This window comes from Mus caroli, unplaced genomic scaffold (genome assembly GCF_978045245.1).
Source record: "Mus caroli unplaced genomic scaffold, Mus_caroli_1 scaffold_7, whole genome shotgun sequence".
Taxonomy (NCBI): domain Eukaryota; kingdom Metazoa; phylum Chordata; class Mammalia; order Rodentia; family Muridae; genus Mus; species Mus caroli.
The window spans coordinates 110457254-110472403 of NW_028227262.1; the positions used below are offsets into that span (position 1 = coordinate 110457254).

A 15150-nucleotide genomic window follows, 5' to 3' on the forward strand; every position below is an offset into this window, starting at 1 on the left:
CACTCTGTTCTGTGATGAAATGTGTGATTGCAGAGTCTTTGAGGGTACCTTTTCCTAGATGTCACCATCCATTTTATAATTATTTTGTGTTTATCTTTAATTGTGTGTGTGTGCCTGTGTGCGTGTGTGTGTTTGGGGTGGGTGGGTACAGTGTCGGAAACTGAACTGAGGTCCTCTGCAAAAGCAACACACTCCTTTAACTGCTGAGCCATCTCTCTAGTCTGGCTCCCCCCAACCCCTTTTAAAAGTATGGATTTTACCCCTCCCCCTGATAAAAATCTTTTTAGCACTTAGAGCAGTGTTTCTCAATCTTTAATATACTTCCTCATGTTGTAGCGACTCACCCCCATCATAAAATTATTTTGTTGCTACTTAAAAACTGTATTTTTGTTACTGTTATGAATCATAATTCAAATATCTGATATACCACACTGTTAAAAGGGTCATTTGACCCCAAAGGGGTTATGATCCACAGGTTGAGAACCACTAAGTCAGAATATTTAGAATATAATAACCCCTTCCTATTACTGGGAAATAATCGTTTCATTTAGTGGATGAGTGGCCTGCACACATTTTAGTGTTTTGCTCTCTAATGTGTAGTTTGTTATTACCTAACACTTGTTCTTAAATATTTGCCTAAATAATTAGAGGGGTGGGGGATAGGCATGGTAGTGCATGCCTTTAACCCTAGCACTTAGGAGGCAGAGGTAGGCAGCTCTTCAGGGTGTTTTTTGTTTTGTTTTGTGTTTTGTTTTTTGTTTTTCGAGACAGGGTTTCTCTGTATAGTCCTGGTTGTCCTGGAACTCACTTTGTAGACCAGGCTGGCCTCGAACTCAGAAATCCACCTGCCTCTGCCTCCTGAGTGCTGGGATTAAAGGCATGTGCCACCACGCCTGGCCTGTTTTTGTTTTTCTTATTTTTAAACAGGGTCTCACTGTGTATGAAACTCACTGTGTAGAATAGCCTGGCTTCAAACACAGAGAGATTGGCTAGCCTCTGCCTACCAAGTGCTGGGATTAAAAGATGTGCATCACACTTGGCCCAACACTAAATTTTTTGAAGAATGATCATGGAGCAGCTGTCTATATCTTCTTTAGTGTCTTTTTTTTTTTTTTTTTTCTTTAGTATCTTTTACAATGTTGTTAAACTTTGCACTTTCATATCTTGATAGATTTATTCCTAGGTACTTTGCAGTTTAGTGCTATTAAGAAAATAACATAGAGGCAGGTGGATTTCTGAGTTCGAGGCCAGCCTGGTCTACAAAGTGAGTTCCAGGACAGCCAGGGAAACCCTGTCTTGAAAAACCAAAAAAAAAAAAAAAAAAAAAAAAAGAAAAGAAAATAACATAGTTATTCCCATGGTAGAACCATGTAAAATTGCTATTTTCATATTTTAAAATGGTCAAATACTGGCCACTCCATATGGTTCCACCTAATTGCAAGGGTCCAACCCAGGACCTTGTGCATATTAGGAAGTCTTCTACCACTTAGTTATAATATAATCCTAGCCCTGAAACAAGCACTTTTCAAAGCATCAATTAAGTCGTTTTTGTTTACCTTGAATAGAGGTTACCTGTGTGAGTAGCCTTTTTAAACTAGGTGCACACAAGTATGTGTGCTTGCCGTCATTATAGGCATTCAGCTTGGAAATAGGAATGGCTAGTTGTTTCCTCACAGTACATTCTTCATCACTAACCTTTTTACGTGGACTGTTGACCCTGATTGTTATAACGATATGGGTTAAGTGACCTCCAAACTGTATTTCATGCCAGTGATAATAAAAGTTACCAGTTTGGATTTTTCTAAGTCAGCTACTGAAATATTTTGCTTTTGCATTAACTTACTTAAATTTTGACCACATATAAAATTATTACTCGAGATTTTTAGTCACTCTCTTTTAAAACAAAAAAGGCATTTATATATGTATGTATGCATTTATACATATAACAAGGTTACTGAATAAAAAATTGGTAAAAATTATTTCTATATTCTTGTAAAAAAATATCTTTCATTTGCTTGATGTAATACTTCTTTGGCTAAGCTAGGTCTAGTCCTGGAGGCTCCTGGCCTCTGTACAATCTAATCCAGGCCTAGAATGTTTTCAGCCTCTGAGACTGACTGCTGAATCAGCTCACCCTTTTCTTATTCTTTCTGAACTCTGGCTGGCTGGATCAACTCAGCTGTTCTGGCTCTAACTCCTCTCCAAGGTGACCGACTCAATATGGATATTCTCTCTTGGCCACTCCTGAGTTGCTCTGCTTGGCCTTACATTAATGTTAACAATCTTTCTAATCTTCTGACTCCTCGTTCTCTCGCTTGTTTTGTCTTTACCTGTGTCTAGCTTGCTCGCTCTCTGTAACCTGTCTGTGTACAACTGCTCCTTCTCCCTCTCTGGGCTGCTCTACTTCCCTCTCAACTCTACTGTGTAGCTCTCAGGACTCTACTGTCTTCCTGTACTGTGCTTCCTTCCTCCTTCCTGTTTTCTCTGTCTCCCCCTTAAGTAGCTTTCCTTTCCCCTCTGTTCTTGTGAGAGTTGGGCATCTTCTGTCAAGTCTTTCTCTCATTTGATACGTTGTCTGCCACTCAATTAGACATCACTTTCAAACATGGGTGCTTCCTTCTACAAACTAACTTTACCTTCATTGTTTTCGAATTAAAGGTAAGTACTTAGGGTGTGTCTGTATTCCAGCCAGACTGGAAACAGGTTCAAATATCCTGTAATATAGACTATCACTCAATTTAAAAAAAGAAAAAGAAAAACTTGGACTATCCTACAGTGTAATTAAGTTACATCTTCCTCCAATTCTCTACGTAGTCACTGTCGTTACTTTTGACAGTAATACTTTCTTTGTCTTCATTACCCATGTTTTAAATGAAAATAATTTTTTCCATTTGTAAATTTCATATAAAAATTTCAAACGTGTACTCTGCGTGGCCTTTAACAATGCTATTTTCTCCATTTATTTTGGTGTAGGAGGGGTGTGAGTCTGCCACTGTGTATGGAGGGCAAAGATAAGTTTTGGGAGTTGGTTCTCCCTTTCACCACGTGGGCCCCAGGAATCAAACTCCGGTCATGGGGCTCTGTGTCAAACGCTTGTGCACACTGAGCCTTCTGGCCAGCCCTCCTGTGACCTTTCACTTGGTATTGTTTTGCCGATTTGAGATAGGGTCTCTCTTGATGAAGCTGTCTCTTTACTGCTAGCATTGCAGATGTGCGTTACCACAATTGCGTTATCCAACTATTTGTAACAGTGGTTGTCACCTTTTATTGCAGTAGTATTCTGTAAAACAAATATGTTAATTTTAATACACCTAGTCTACAATTGTTGAATATTTGGGGATTGTTTTTTAGTGTTTGGTAGTTACAGAAAATGGTTTTTGACAAGTCCTAGTCAGCATCACCTTGTATATGAGTTCGCCTAGAGAACTGACTCAGTCGCTAATGTTGTTACATCTGTGAGTAACGAGTTTTGGTCCCTTCTTTCTAATATTTGTATCTCTTTTGTTTTTATCTCTCTACTGTGTCAAAAGGCCCTGAGGGCATAACTAAGATCAGGAAAGGAAAACTTTTAGCCTTTAACAGGTTTAGAAAGTCTTTATCTTTAACTTATCATCTTGGTTGTGTGGTTTTGTTTGTCTCCTTTCTTTCTTTTAAAGTAATGGAGTGTCTGGAGGAGATGGCTTACTGCACAAACATAAAGGGATGAATCTCCGATTCTATAACCCATATAAAAGTCAAGTACAGTGGCAACGGAGGGGGCAGACGGAGAATCCCTGGTGTTCACTAGCTGCTGAGGTAGTTTTGTCCAGCCATTGAGCTCCAGGTTCAGTGAGAAACCATGATTCGAAAAGTAAGGGGGCAAGCCAGGGAGGTGGCTCAGTGGGTACACAGAGTGCTTGCCGCCAAGCCTGAGGACCTGACTTCAGTCTCCTTGGACCCAGGTAGTGGAAGGAGAAAAACTGTCTTCTAACCTCACACATAATCACAGTGGTAGGCATGCACTTCCTTCCCTGAAAAAAAAATTGTTGAAGAAATAAATTGGAGGGTTGTACAATATGCCACACATTGGGTTTTTAATTTTATCTTATTTAGTGTATATTCATGTGTGTGCATGCAAGTGTTCTCAGAGGCTAGAAGATGGCACCAGATCCCTTGGAGCTAGAGTTAGAGGTGTTCTGAGCCATCTGTTAGGGAGCTGAGAACAAAACCCTAGTCTTCTGTAAGAGCAGCAAGTGCTCTTAACTATTAGGCCATCTCTCTGTCCCCAATGCTTTTCAAAAATCTCATCGTTTATATGTTTCTTAACACCTTTAATTTTAAATTTTGAAGCATTTGGGGTTTTCTGTAGTTGCCTATTACTATTATCTATATTGATTTCTAGCTTAATTGTATTTTGGGCATATAAGTTATTTAGATCATTGGATATTTGTTGAGGACTTTTTATTTTCTGGAGGTGTGGATGATTTTGTAAATATGCTGAGTATGTCTGAAAAAAATGTGCATTTTGCAATTCCTAGGTGCAGTATCCCATTTATGATTGTTGAATCAAATGTTATATTGCTTGAATTGAATTATCTTTTTTTTTAGTCCACCTTATTGCTTACTATTTTTGCTAGAAATATTCCACTGTGATTATGAAATTGCTTATATGCTATTTTGTAGTTTTGTCTTGTTTTCTGTTTTCAGGCTTGTTATTTTAAATGTTTTCCTAGTGAGCTGAATGTTTGAATGTGTTGAAATGATGCTTTATTAGTGACTATGCTGGTTCAACTTTATTTTGAAAGCTTGGCATCTTTTCCCCACTTTTATTTTTTTTTAAGATTTATTTATTTATTATATGTAAGTAGACTGTAGCTGTCTTCAGACACTCCAGAAGAGAGTGCCAGACCTCCTTTCAGGTGGTTGTGAGTCACCATGTGGTTGCTGGGAATTGAACTCAGGACCTTCGGAAGAACAGTCAGTGCTCTTAACCACTGAGCCATCTCTCCAGCCCCTTCCCCACTTTTTTTTTTCTTTTCCCCCACATTTTTTTATTAGATATTTTCTTCATTTACATTTCAAATGCTATCCCAAAAGTCCCCTATACCCTCCCCCTGCCCTGTGCCCTACCCACTTACTCCCACTTCTTGCCCCTGGCGTTCCCCTGTACTGAGGCATATAAAGTTTGCTAGACCAAGGGGCCTCTCTTCCCAATGATGGCCGACTAGGCCATCTTCTGCTACATATGCAGCTAGAGACATTAGCTCTGGGGGGTACTGATTAGTTCATATTGTTGTTCCACCTATAGGGTTGCAGACCCCTTCAGCCCTTGGGTACTTTCTCTAGCTCCTATATTGGGGGCGCTGTATTCCATCCAATAGATGACTGTGAGCATCCACTTCTGTGTTCACCAGGCACTGGCAAAGCCTCACAGGAGACAGCTATATCAGGGTCCCTTCAGCAGAATCTTGCTGGTGTAGGCAATAGTGTCTGTGTTTGGTGGCTGATTATGGGATGGACCCCCGGGTGGGGGAGTCTGCATGGTCTTAGCTCCAAACTTTTTCTCTGCAACTCCTTCCATGGATATTTTATTCCGTATTCTAGGAGGAATGAAGTATCTATGCATTGGATACTCTTTCTCCACATCCTCTCAAGCATCTGCTGTCACCTGAGTTTTTGATCTTAGCCATTCTGACTGGTGTGAGGTGGAATCTCAGGGTTGTTTGATTTGCATTTCCCTGATGATTAGATTAAGACTGTTGAACATTTTTTCAGGTGCTTCTCAGCCATTTGGTATTCCTCAGTTGAGAATTCTTTGTTCAGCTCTGTACCCCATTTTTTAATGGGGTTATTTGAATTTCTGGAGTTCAGCTTCTTGAGCTCTTTGTATATATTGGATATTAGTCCCCTATCTGATTTAGGATTGGTAAAATCTTCCCCAATCTGTTGGTGGCCTTTTTGTCTTACTGACAGTATCTTTTGCCCTACAGAAGCTTTGCAATTTTATGAGGTCCTATTTGTCAATTCTTGATCTTACAGCACAGGCCATTGCTGTTCTGTTTAGGAATTTTTCCCCTGTGCCCATATCTTCGAGGGTTTCCCCCACTTTCTCCTCTATAAGTTTCAGTGTCTCTGGTTTTATGTGGATCCACTTATACTTGAGCTTTGAACAAGGAGATAAGAATGAATCAATTCTCATTCTTCTACATGATAACCGCCAGTTGTGCCAGCACCATTTGTTGAAAATGCTGGGTTTTTTCCACTGGATGGTTTTAGCTCCTTGTTAAAGATCAAGTGACCATAGGTGTGTGGGTTCATTTCTGGGTCTTCAATTCTATTCCATTGATCTACCTGTCTGTCACTGTACCAGTACCATGCAGTTTTTAATCACAATTGCTCTGTAATACAGCTTGAGGTCAGGCATGGTGATTCCCCCAGAGGTTCTTTTATTGTTGAGCATAGCTTTTGCTATCCTAGGTTTTTTGTTATTCCAGATGAATTTGCAAAATGCCCTTTCTAACTCAGTGAAGTATTGAGTTGGAATTTTGATGCCTTCCCCACTTTTTTTGTGGGTGGGTTTCAAGACAGGATTTCTCTGTGTAGCCTTGGCTACCTGGGAATTCGCTCTGTAGACCAGAGTGGCCTAGAATTCGCAAAGATCCACCTGCCTAGTGACTAACAAAATCCTACTGTTTTATTTTAAACATTTCTGTATCTTTTTTATATGCTTAACATAAGCACTGAGTACCACGTACTCTGTTTCTTCTTCTGGATTATTCCTTGTCCTGTTTTGGATGTTGTTAAGTTTGATACTTGATACTTGAAATATTCTTTTATAAACTTTAGAACCCTTTTAACTTTCTTTCCTGTCTCATTTCATTCCAACAGAACTGAAAGAAGATGGTTTCCAGCCTCAAAGTTACTTAGTACGGGGAGTAAAAGCACTGCACACTGCTTTAAAATTGTGGATGAAAAAAGAAGTAAGTTGTTACTGCTATGGTTTTTGTTTTAGTTTTAGGGTTTTTTGTTTGTTTTCATTTTTGTTTTGTTTTTTGGTGTAAGATTAAGAAAACGGAACTTTGGTTATGTGGTCAGCATTTGTGTGCTAGTTGTAAAAGGAATGGAAATTGTACTTTATATGCAGGTTGTACTCCGTGACAGATATACTGATTCTGGTTAGAGAATAAAGAACTTTAGCTTTTGGAAGCAATCCCACTAAAATCATGGACTAGACAAGGCAGCCTACTTTCTCCCTACCTATTCAATACCCAGAGCAATTAGACAACAAAAGGAGGTCAAGGGGATACAAATTGGAAAGAAAGAAGTTGATATATCACTATTTGCAGATGATATGATAATATATATGTGACCCTAAAAATTCCACCAAAGAACTCCTAAACCTGATAAACAGCTTCAATGAAGTATAAAATTAACTCAATAATAAAGAATAAAAGTATAAATAATAAAGAATAAAAGTATAAATAAAGAATAAAAGTATAAAGAATAAAGTATAAAATTAACTCAATAATAAAGAATAAAATTAACTCAAACAAATCAGTGGCCTTTCTCTACACAAAGGATAAACAGGCTGAGAAAGAAATTAGGAAAACAACACCCTTCACAATAGTCACAAATAATATAAAATACCTTGGTGTGACTCTAACTAAGGAAGTGAAAGATCTGTATAAGAACTTCAAGTATCTGAAGAAAGAAATCAAAGAAGATCTCAGAAGATGGAAAGATCTCCTATGCTCATGGATTGGCAGGATCAATATAGTAAAAATGGCTATCTTGCCAAAAACAATCTACAGATTCAATGCAATCCCCATCAAAATTCCAACTCAATTCTTCAACGAATTAGAAAGAGCAACCTGCAAATTAATCTGGAATAACAAAAAACCTAGGATAGCAAAAGTTATGCTCAACAATAAAAGAACCTCTGCTGGATTCACCTTGCCTGACCTAAAGTTTTACTACAGAGCAATTGTGATAAAAACTGCATGGTACTGGTACAGTGACAGACAGGTAGATCAATGGAATAGAATTGAAGACCCAGAAATGAACCCACACACCTATGGTCACTTGATCTTTGACAAAGGAGCTAAAACCATTCAGTGGAAAAAAGACAGCATTTTCAACAAATGGTACTGGCACAACAGGCGGTTATCATGTAGAAAAATGAGAATTGATTCATTCTTATCTCTTTGTACAAAGCTCAAGTCTAAATGGATCAAGGAACTCCACATAAAACCAGAGACACTGAAACTTATAGAGGAGAAAGTGGGGGAAACCTTCGAAGATATGGGCACAGGGGAAAAATTCCTAAACAGAACAGCAATGGCCTGTGCTGTAAGATCAAGAATTGACAAATAGGACCTCATAAAATTGCAAAGCTTCTGTAGGGCAAAAGATACTGTCAGTAAGACAAAAAGGCCACCAACGGATTGGGAAAGAATTTTTACCAATCCTAAATCAGATAGGGGACTAATATCCAATATATACAAAGAACTCAAGAAGATGGACTCCAGAATACCAAATAACCCTATTAAAAAATGGGGTACAGAGCTAAACAAAGAATTCTCACCTGAGGAATACTAAATGGCTGAGAAGCACCTGAAAAAAAAATGTTTAACATTCTTAATCTAATCATCAGGGAAATGCAAATCTAAACAACCCCGAGATAACCACCTCACACCAGTCAGAATGTCTAAGATCAAAAATTCAGGTGACAACAGATGCTGGCGAGGATGTGGAGAAAGAGGAACACTCCTCCATTGTTGGTGGGATTGCAAGCTTGTACAACCACTCTGGAAATCAGTCTGGTGGTTCCTTAGAAAATTGGACACAGTACTACTGCTAGATCCAGCAATACCTCTCCTGGGCATATACCCAGAAGATGTTCCAACTGGTAATAAGGACATATGCTCCACTATGTTCATAGAAGCCCTATTTATAATAGCCAGAAGGTGGAAAGAACCTAGATGTCCCTCAACAGAGTAATGGATACAAAAAATGTTGTACATTTACACAATGGGGTACTACCTCAGCAATTTAAAAGAATGAATTCATGAAATTCTTGGGCAAATGGATGGACCTGGAGGATATCATCCTAAGTGAGGTAACCCAATCACAAAAGAATACACATGATATGTACTCACTGGATATTAGCTCAGAAACTAGAATACCCAAGATACAACTTCCAAAACACAAGAAAATCAAGAAGGAAGACCAATACGTGGATACTTCATTCCCCCCTAGAATAAGGAATAAAATACCCATGGAAGTAATTACAGAGACAAAGTTCGTAGCTGAGACGGAAGGAAGGACCATCCAGAGACTGCCCTACCTGGGGATCCATCCCTTATACAACTACCAAAGCCAAATACAATTGCATATGCCAGAAAGATTTTGCTGACAGGACCCTGATATAGCTCTCTTCTTGTGAGGCTTTGCCAGTGCCTGGCAAATACAGAAGTGGCTGCTCACAGTCAGCTATTGGATGGAACACTGGGCCCCCAATGGAGGAGCTAGAGAAAGTTCCCAAGGAGCTGAAGGGGTCTGCAACCCTATAGGAGGAACAACAATATGAACTAACAAGTACCCCCAGAGCTTGTATCTCTAGCTGCATATGTAGCAGAGAATGGCCTAGTTGGCCATCAATGGGAGGAGAGGCTGTTGGTCTTGTGAAGATCAGTACAGGGGAATGCCAGGGCCAGGAAGTGGGGGTGGGTGGGCTGGGGAGGGGTGTGAAGGGGGAGGGTATAGAGTACTTTGGGGATAGCATTTGAAATGCAAATGAAGATAGTATCTAATTAAAAAAAAAGAACGTTAGCTTTTCTTTAATTTTGAAAAAACAAAATGTAAGTTTATTTAAGATATGACTAAGAAACAAACATGCAAATAGAGTAAAAAGAAGCCATGCTGAGCTCTTAGCATGCTAAGCACTGGGCTTTGTCTTTTCATGTATGATCTCATTTAGTCTCAGAGCAGCTGTATGGGGCCTGGTGCTGGTGCTGCTGCTGCTGTCTGCATTTAAGTAACTTTCCCAAGAGAACTGGTATAACTGACATGTAAAGCTGGACTCTGAGATTGCAAGTCCCTGCTCTGTACCACTATGGTTGATTTATATAAAAATTTGGAAAAGGAAGGGGCAAGACCTATTTATGGCTCAGTTATTTGCAGTTACACACACACACACACACACACACACACACACACACACCATCATCATAAATATTTAAAAGGTTGTCTTTGGGGAACAGTACGTAAAGCTATCGGCCCTTGTAGCCTCATGCTCCCTTTTACTTTAGGATTATTGCTATATTAGGGCAGATGTTATAGAAACATCCAGGAAAGTAAAACCATGCCCACCACAGATTCTCCTGTGCAGAGGAGGAAAAGCAGAAGCATTCTAACAGCTACGTAATGTGCTGAAGGGGAAGCTGTGTAAATGTGTGCCATGTTCTTAGTAGTAACTTGTATCCCTATTTGTAATTACCTAACTCAGTGTCTCAGTTTTTTCAGTTGTACTGTGGCAATAATCATCATAACCTGTAAAAGGTTGAGCACCTCCAGTCTGAAGTCTAAAGTGTTCCCAAATCTAAAATATGTCTGGTCCCAAGTATCTTAAATGAGGTATATCCAACCTGCACTCTCTCACTCTGATATTGAGAGAATTAAGTGGGTTCATGCTTACCAAGTGTACTTAACAGTATCAGAACACAGAGTTAGCACTATTCTGTATTACTGTTGTTAACTAATTTGTTTCAACAAGTTATACTACTAAAAACAAGTCTGAAAGTCACATGCCTTGCACCCGGAAGGCAGAGGCAGAAGGATCTCTGAGTTCAAGGCCAGCCTGCTAAATAGACTGAGTTCTAAGACAGGCAAGGCCACACAGCAAAACCACATTTCAAAAAATAAGAAGTCTGCATGTACCTAAAAATAAAATGTCCTTAGCTAGAGAGATTAATATTTGTAAATAGGCATAAAATAGTATTAGTTTATAGTTAATAAATATGATCACTTCCTAGTTCATTTCTTGTTTTTGTTAATGGTATCTTTTTCTCATTTGCTTTGGACTATTAAACTTTTAACTCAAATCTATCCAGATTATACTTTCCATTACAAACAAGGATTACTAGTTCCATTATTCCCTCCCTAAAAAATCCTTATGTATTCCGAATTAAATATTAGGGTTAATTTCTTTATTACTAGTTATAGTTAGAATCACAGCAGGATTTGAGGTGTAGAGTGCATTATAAATAAGATTCACTGTGAGACAAATCCATTTTAAACTCTTTTTTTTCTTTTTGTTTCTGGTTTTTGGTTTTCATTTTTTGAGACAGGGTTTCTCTATGTAGCCCTGGTTGTTCTAGAACTCACTCTGTAGACCAGGCTGGCCTCAAACTCACAGAGATCTCTCTGTCCCTACCTCCTAGCTATTGGGATTAAAGGCATGCACATGCCACCACAGATATTTTTGATAATGTAGATCTTCTTAGGTGACATTCCACCAAGTATATAAACTCTTGAGAATCGATTTATATTATCTGGTAGTGTCTTTAAAATACATAGAACTTTATAAAGTAGATTGGGCTTTGTATATTTAATTGACTTTGGTTTTCTTTATTACTTCAAATACAGCTTGTATCTGAACATGCCTTTGAGATTCCAGACAATGTTAGACCTGGGCATCTTATTAAGGAACTTTCTAAAGTAATTCGAGCAATAGAGGTAAGAATAGCAGTGATCTGTGTCTGCTTGCTATCTGTCTTGAGAACCAAATAGATCTGCCACTGTGCTATGAATATTTAACCACTGACACGTGTGAAGTCGAATGAGCCAAATTAGCTTTACAGATTTTAGGTGTCTGATGTCTTATAGAGAAATTTAGAGTATTGTGTTATTATAAAACAACAGAGGCAGTTCCAGTTATTATAAATTCTTTTAAGTTCCTACAAAAGTTCAAATGTTTTGATCTATTTAGTTTTAGTTACCTCTAGACGAATGTCTATGAAGTACTTAGAGGAAGGGATAAAACAGTGATTGCGTGAAGCTGGCTTGGAAATAATTAGGGAATCTCTTTGCCAAAAATGCTGGAGCAACTGAGGGGCTAATGACTTTGATAAAAGCCCATAAAAATATCTGAGCTTTGTCAGTATTGAAAAAAAAAGGGTTTTCATTGCAGTAGTTCTTCAGGAAAGTGGCTTGATTAGTGTGTAGTCTGCAGTAAGAGTGAATTCATTGAAAGCCATCGTGTAATTTAACATCTTATATTAGGACTATGTTTGTAGAATGGGAGGAGCTGGAGACATAGTTCAGCAGTTACAGGTTGGCTTACAACCAATGTCAAGAATGGAAGGCGTTATACATCTGCAAAAAACATCAGTCATCTCTTTTTGTTCCTTGGTGCTGGGGACTGAGCCAGGGCCTTGTGCTTGTCAAGCATGTACTCTACCTCTGAGCTACATCTCCAACCCGTAAGATGCTGCAGTGCCAGCTTCACTATCCTTGGGTACAACAGTTAGTGATTTTCAGAGGTAGTAAAAGTAACGGCATGTAAATGGGTTCCCTATCAAGAAGTTATCAAATACAAAATATATAAACACGTTTATAAAATATATAGAGTATTATCTATAAATATATGTGCATATATATGTGTCTAATGCACAGTAAAACCAAAACAGAATAAACTCAAAATTAATCGTTGAGTAAACAGGAGGAGTATCATTTCTGAAAATGTCAACTTCCACGTAATATCCTAGATCTAAGATGGCAGCTCAGTGTGGTAGTGCATGCTTGCAATCCTAGTTCATGGAAGCTAAGGCAAGTCCCCTCCAGTCGCCCCCGCAAAATCCTCCCCAAATAAAACAAGGAAATGTACTTACTGTTCACAAAGTGTGTGGACGAGAGGGGAATAAAGGCCTCCAGAAAGCCGAGGCTTTGGCGTTGTCTTGAGAATGTGCTTTGCTTTTTAAAGTAGTTTTAGGGTTGATTGTTTAGTCAAGTATATGTATAAGAGCCTTTTCATAAAACATGCTCTGAATTTGATTCTTCTAGGAGGAAAATGGCAAACCAGTTAAATCTCAGGGAATTCCTTCTGTGTGTCCAGCTTCACGGCCCTCAAATGAGGCATCTCCACCATATCATTCCCGGAGAAAGATGAGGAAACTTCGAGATCATAATGTCCGAACTCCTTCTAACCTTGACATTCTTGAGCTCCATACAAAGGAAGTCCTCAAAAGATTAGAGATGTGTCCATGGGAGGAGGCAAGTATATATATATATATGTGTGGATATATATATATATGTATATATATATATCTCACGTTCAAAAAAACACTCAGTACATGTAACAATACAGCTGGTTTCTACTGTAGATTCATAGATACTATTATTTTTGTCTGTCGGAGATCATGAAGTCTAGTCTTTTTAGACAACAGTGTGGTATTAAGATGTCTAGATTTCATTAATTTGCTGACATGTTTAGGATTAAATTAATTAAATTAATAAGTGTTTATCCAATAATCATTGTGCTCTTCTGGACTCTGAAGAAGATGCTAGAGCAAGCAAAGTCAAGTCGTGCCCTCATGTAGCATTTTGTCAAAGCTTTAAGTTGGAAGATAGGACATATATTAAAATAGTAGCATTTCAAGATGGGCATGATGGTACATGCCTGTAATCCTAGCACTTGGGAGGTAACTCAGACCCAAAAGGACATGCATGGTATGTACTCACTAATAAGTAGATATTAGCCAAAACAAAAAACAAAAAAACAGAATACCCAAGATACAGTCCACAGAACTTACAAAGGTCAACAAGCTGAAGGGCCCAAGTGAGGACACCTCAGTCCAACTTTGGGAGGCAGGGGGGAGAGGTAAGAGGATTGTTGCAAGTTAAGGCCAGCTTGGGCTACAACGGTGAGACCCTTTCTCGAACAAACAGCAGCAACAAAATATATGTTTCCAATGCTGAGTGTTTTGAGGGAGCCCCAAAACAGTAGTGGGTGACTGCTTTGCTGAAGTGCTCATAATACCTTTTAGGGGTTGATGTTTGACCTAACAGAAGGTGTCAAATAAACACACAGTATTGCTAGCCAAGGAAGATAAATACAGAAAGCCTGTCCTTGAGCCAACAGCAACCATTCGAACAATCAGAATAGGAGACTTTTAGAATAAATATGTTTAGGTTGGAGAAGTTCTGGTATACTGGACGGAGCAGGAGTGCGGAGTAGTGATACCTTTATAAACCATGCTACTGAGTTTGTGATAGGATTTGCTCATCCATAATTTTACATTATAAGCATAGGGTTGACAGTTAATTGAAAATACAATAGAGGTATTGCTGAGTCAAAATACTAAACGTTAGTCATTACAACCTTACATAATTTTATATTTGATATTATGTTGTTTTAAGATTAAATGGTTCTGAATCTACTTAACACATATAGTTATTTTGGGAACTTACTATGAAAGATCTCAAAGAGGAAGTAATTTTTTCTACATTAAAAACCCTGCTCCTCTTATCTCTCTTTGTTTGCCGTGGCTCTTGGACCTAGTAGTGGTTGTATGGATGTAGTCTTGGTGGGAAGGATGAGGTCAAGGTTAGGGTGAGTGGGAAGGTCTCCTGCTATGCTTTATTAAGTAGAAGCAGCCAAGGAACATGAAATGGCCTAAAGCTGTATGACTCTAACCCTTTAGTACCCACAAAAGGGGCCTGCGTTTGGATTTGCTTTATGCAGATTTTGCATTTTATATTAGAAAATATGTTTTATTGCTAGATTGCCCTGCTGAAAGATGAACCATTTTGTATGTGTTGGAATGAGGAGCTCCGGATTATGGGACACTGAGATATCTCCAATCCCTGGATGGCTACCCATCCCTCTACAAGGCAGGCAGGACCATGGAAGAGGGATAGTAAACACTCCTTTTTAGTTGAGTAGGCCTACCTGAAGGTGGAGATTAAATCACTTCTGCTTTGTATTTTAAGGACCTACTGAGCTCTAAACTGAATGGAAAATTCAACAAACATCTCCAGCCATCTTCCACAGTACCTGAGTGGAGAGCGAAAGATAATGATCTACGATTACTGCTGACAAATGGAAGAATAATTAAGTATGTAAATATATCAAAGTATCAGATTAATTTTTGATGGATCCCCTTTTGTCCA

At 38.7% G+C, this 15150-nt stretch overlaps 1 protein-coding gene across 1 annotated transcript in view; it reads left to right on the forward strand.

Moving 5' to 3' along the window:
- The window catches only part of Kdm7a (lysine demethylase 7A), a 66937-nt gene that overhangs the window by 40786 nt on the left and 11001 nt on the right, over positions 1–15150 (forward strand). Inside the window, exons 10-13 of the mRNA XM_085840686.1 lie at positions 6868–6959; positions 11626–11715; positions 13042–13251; positions 14971–15095. Coding sequence (XP_085696812.1) covers positions 6868–6959; positions 11626–11715; positions 13042–13251; positions 14971–15095 — 517 coding nt within the window. The remainder of the gene's footprint in view (positions 1–6867; positions 6960–11625; positions 11716–13041; positions 13252–14970; positions 15096–15150) is intronic.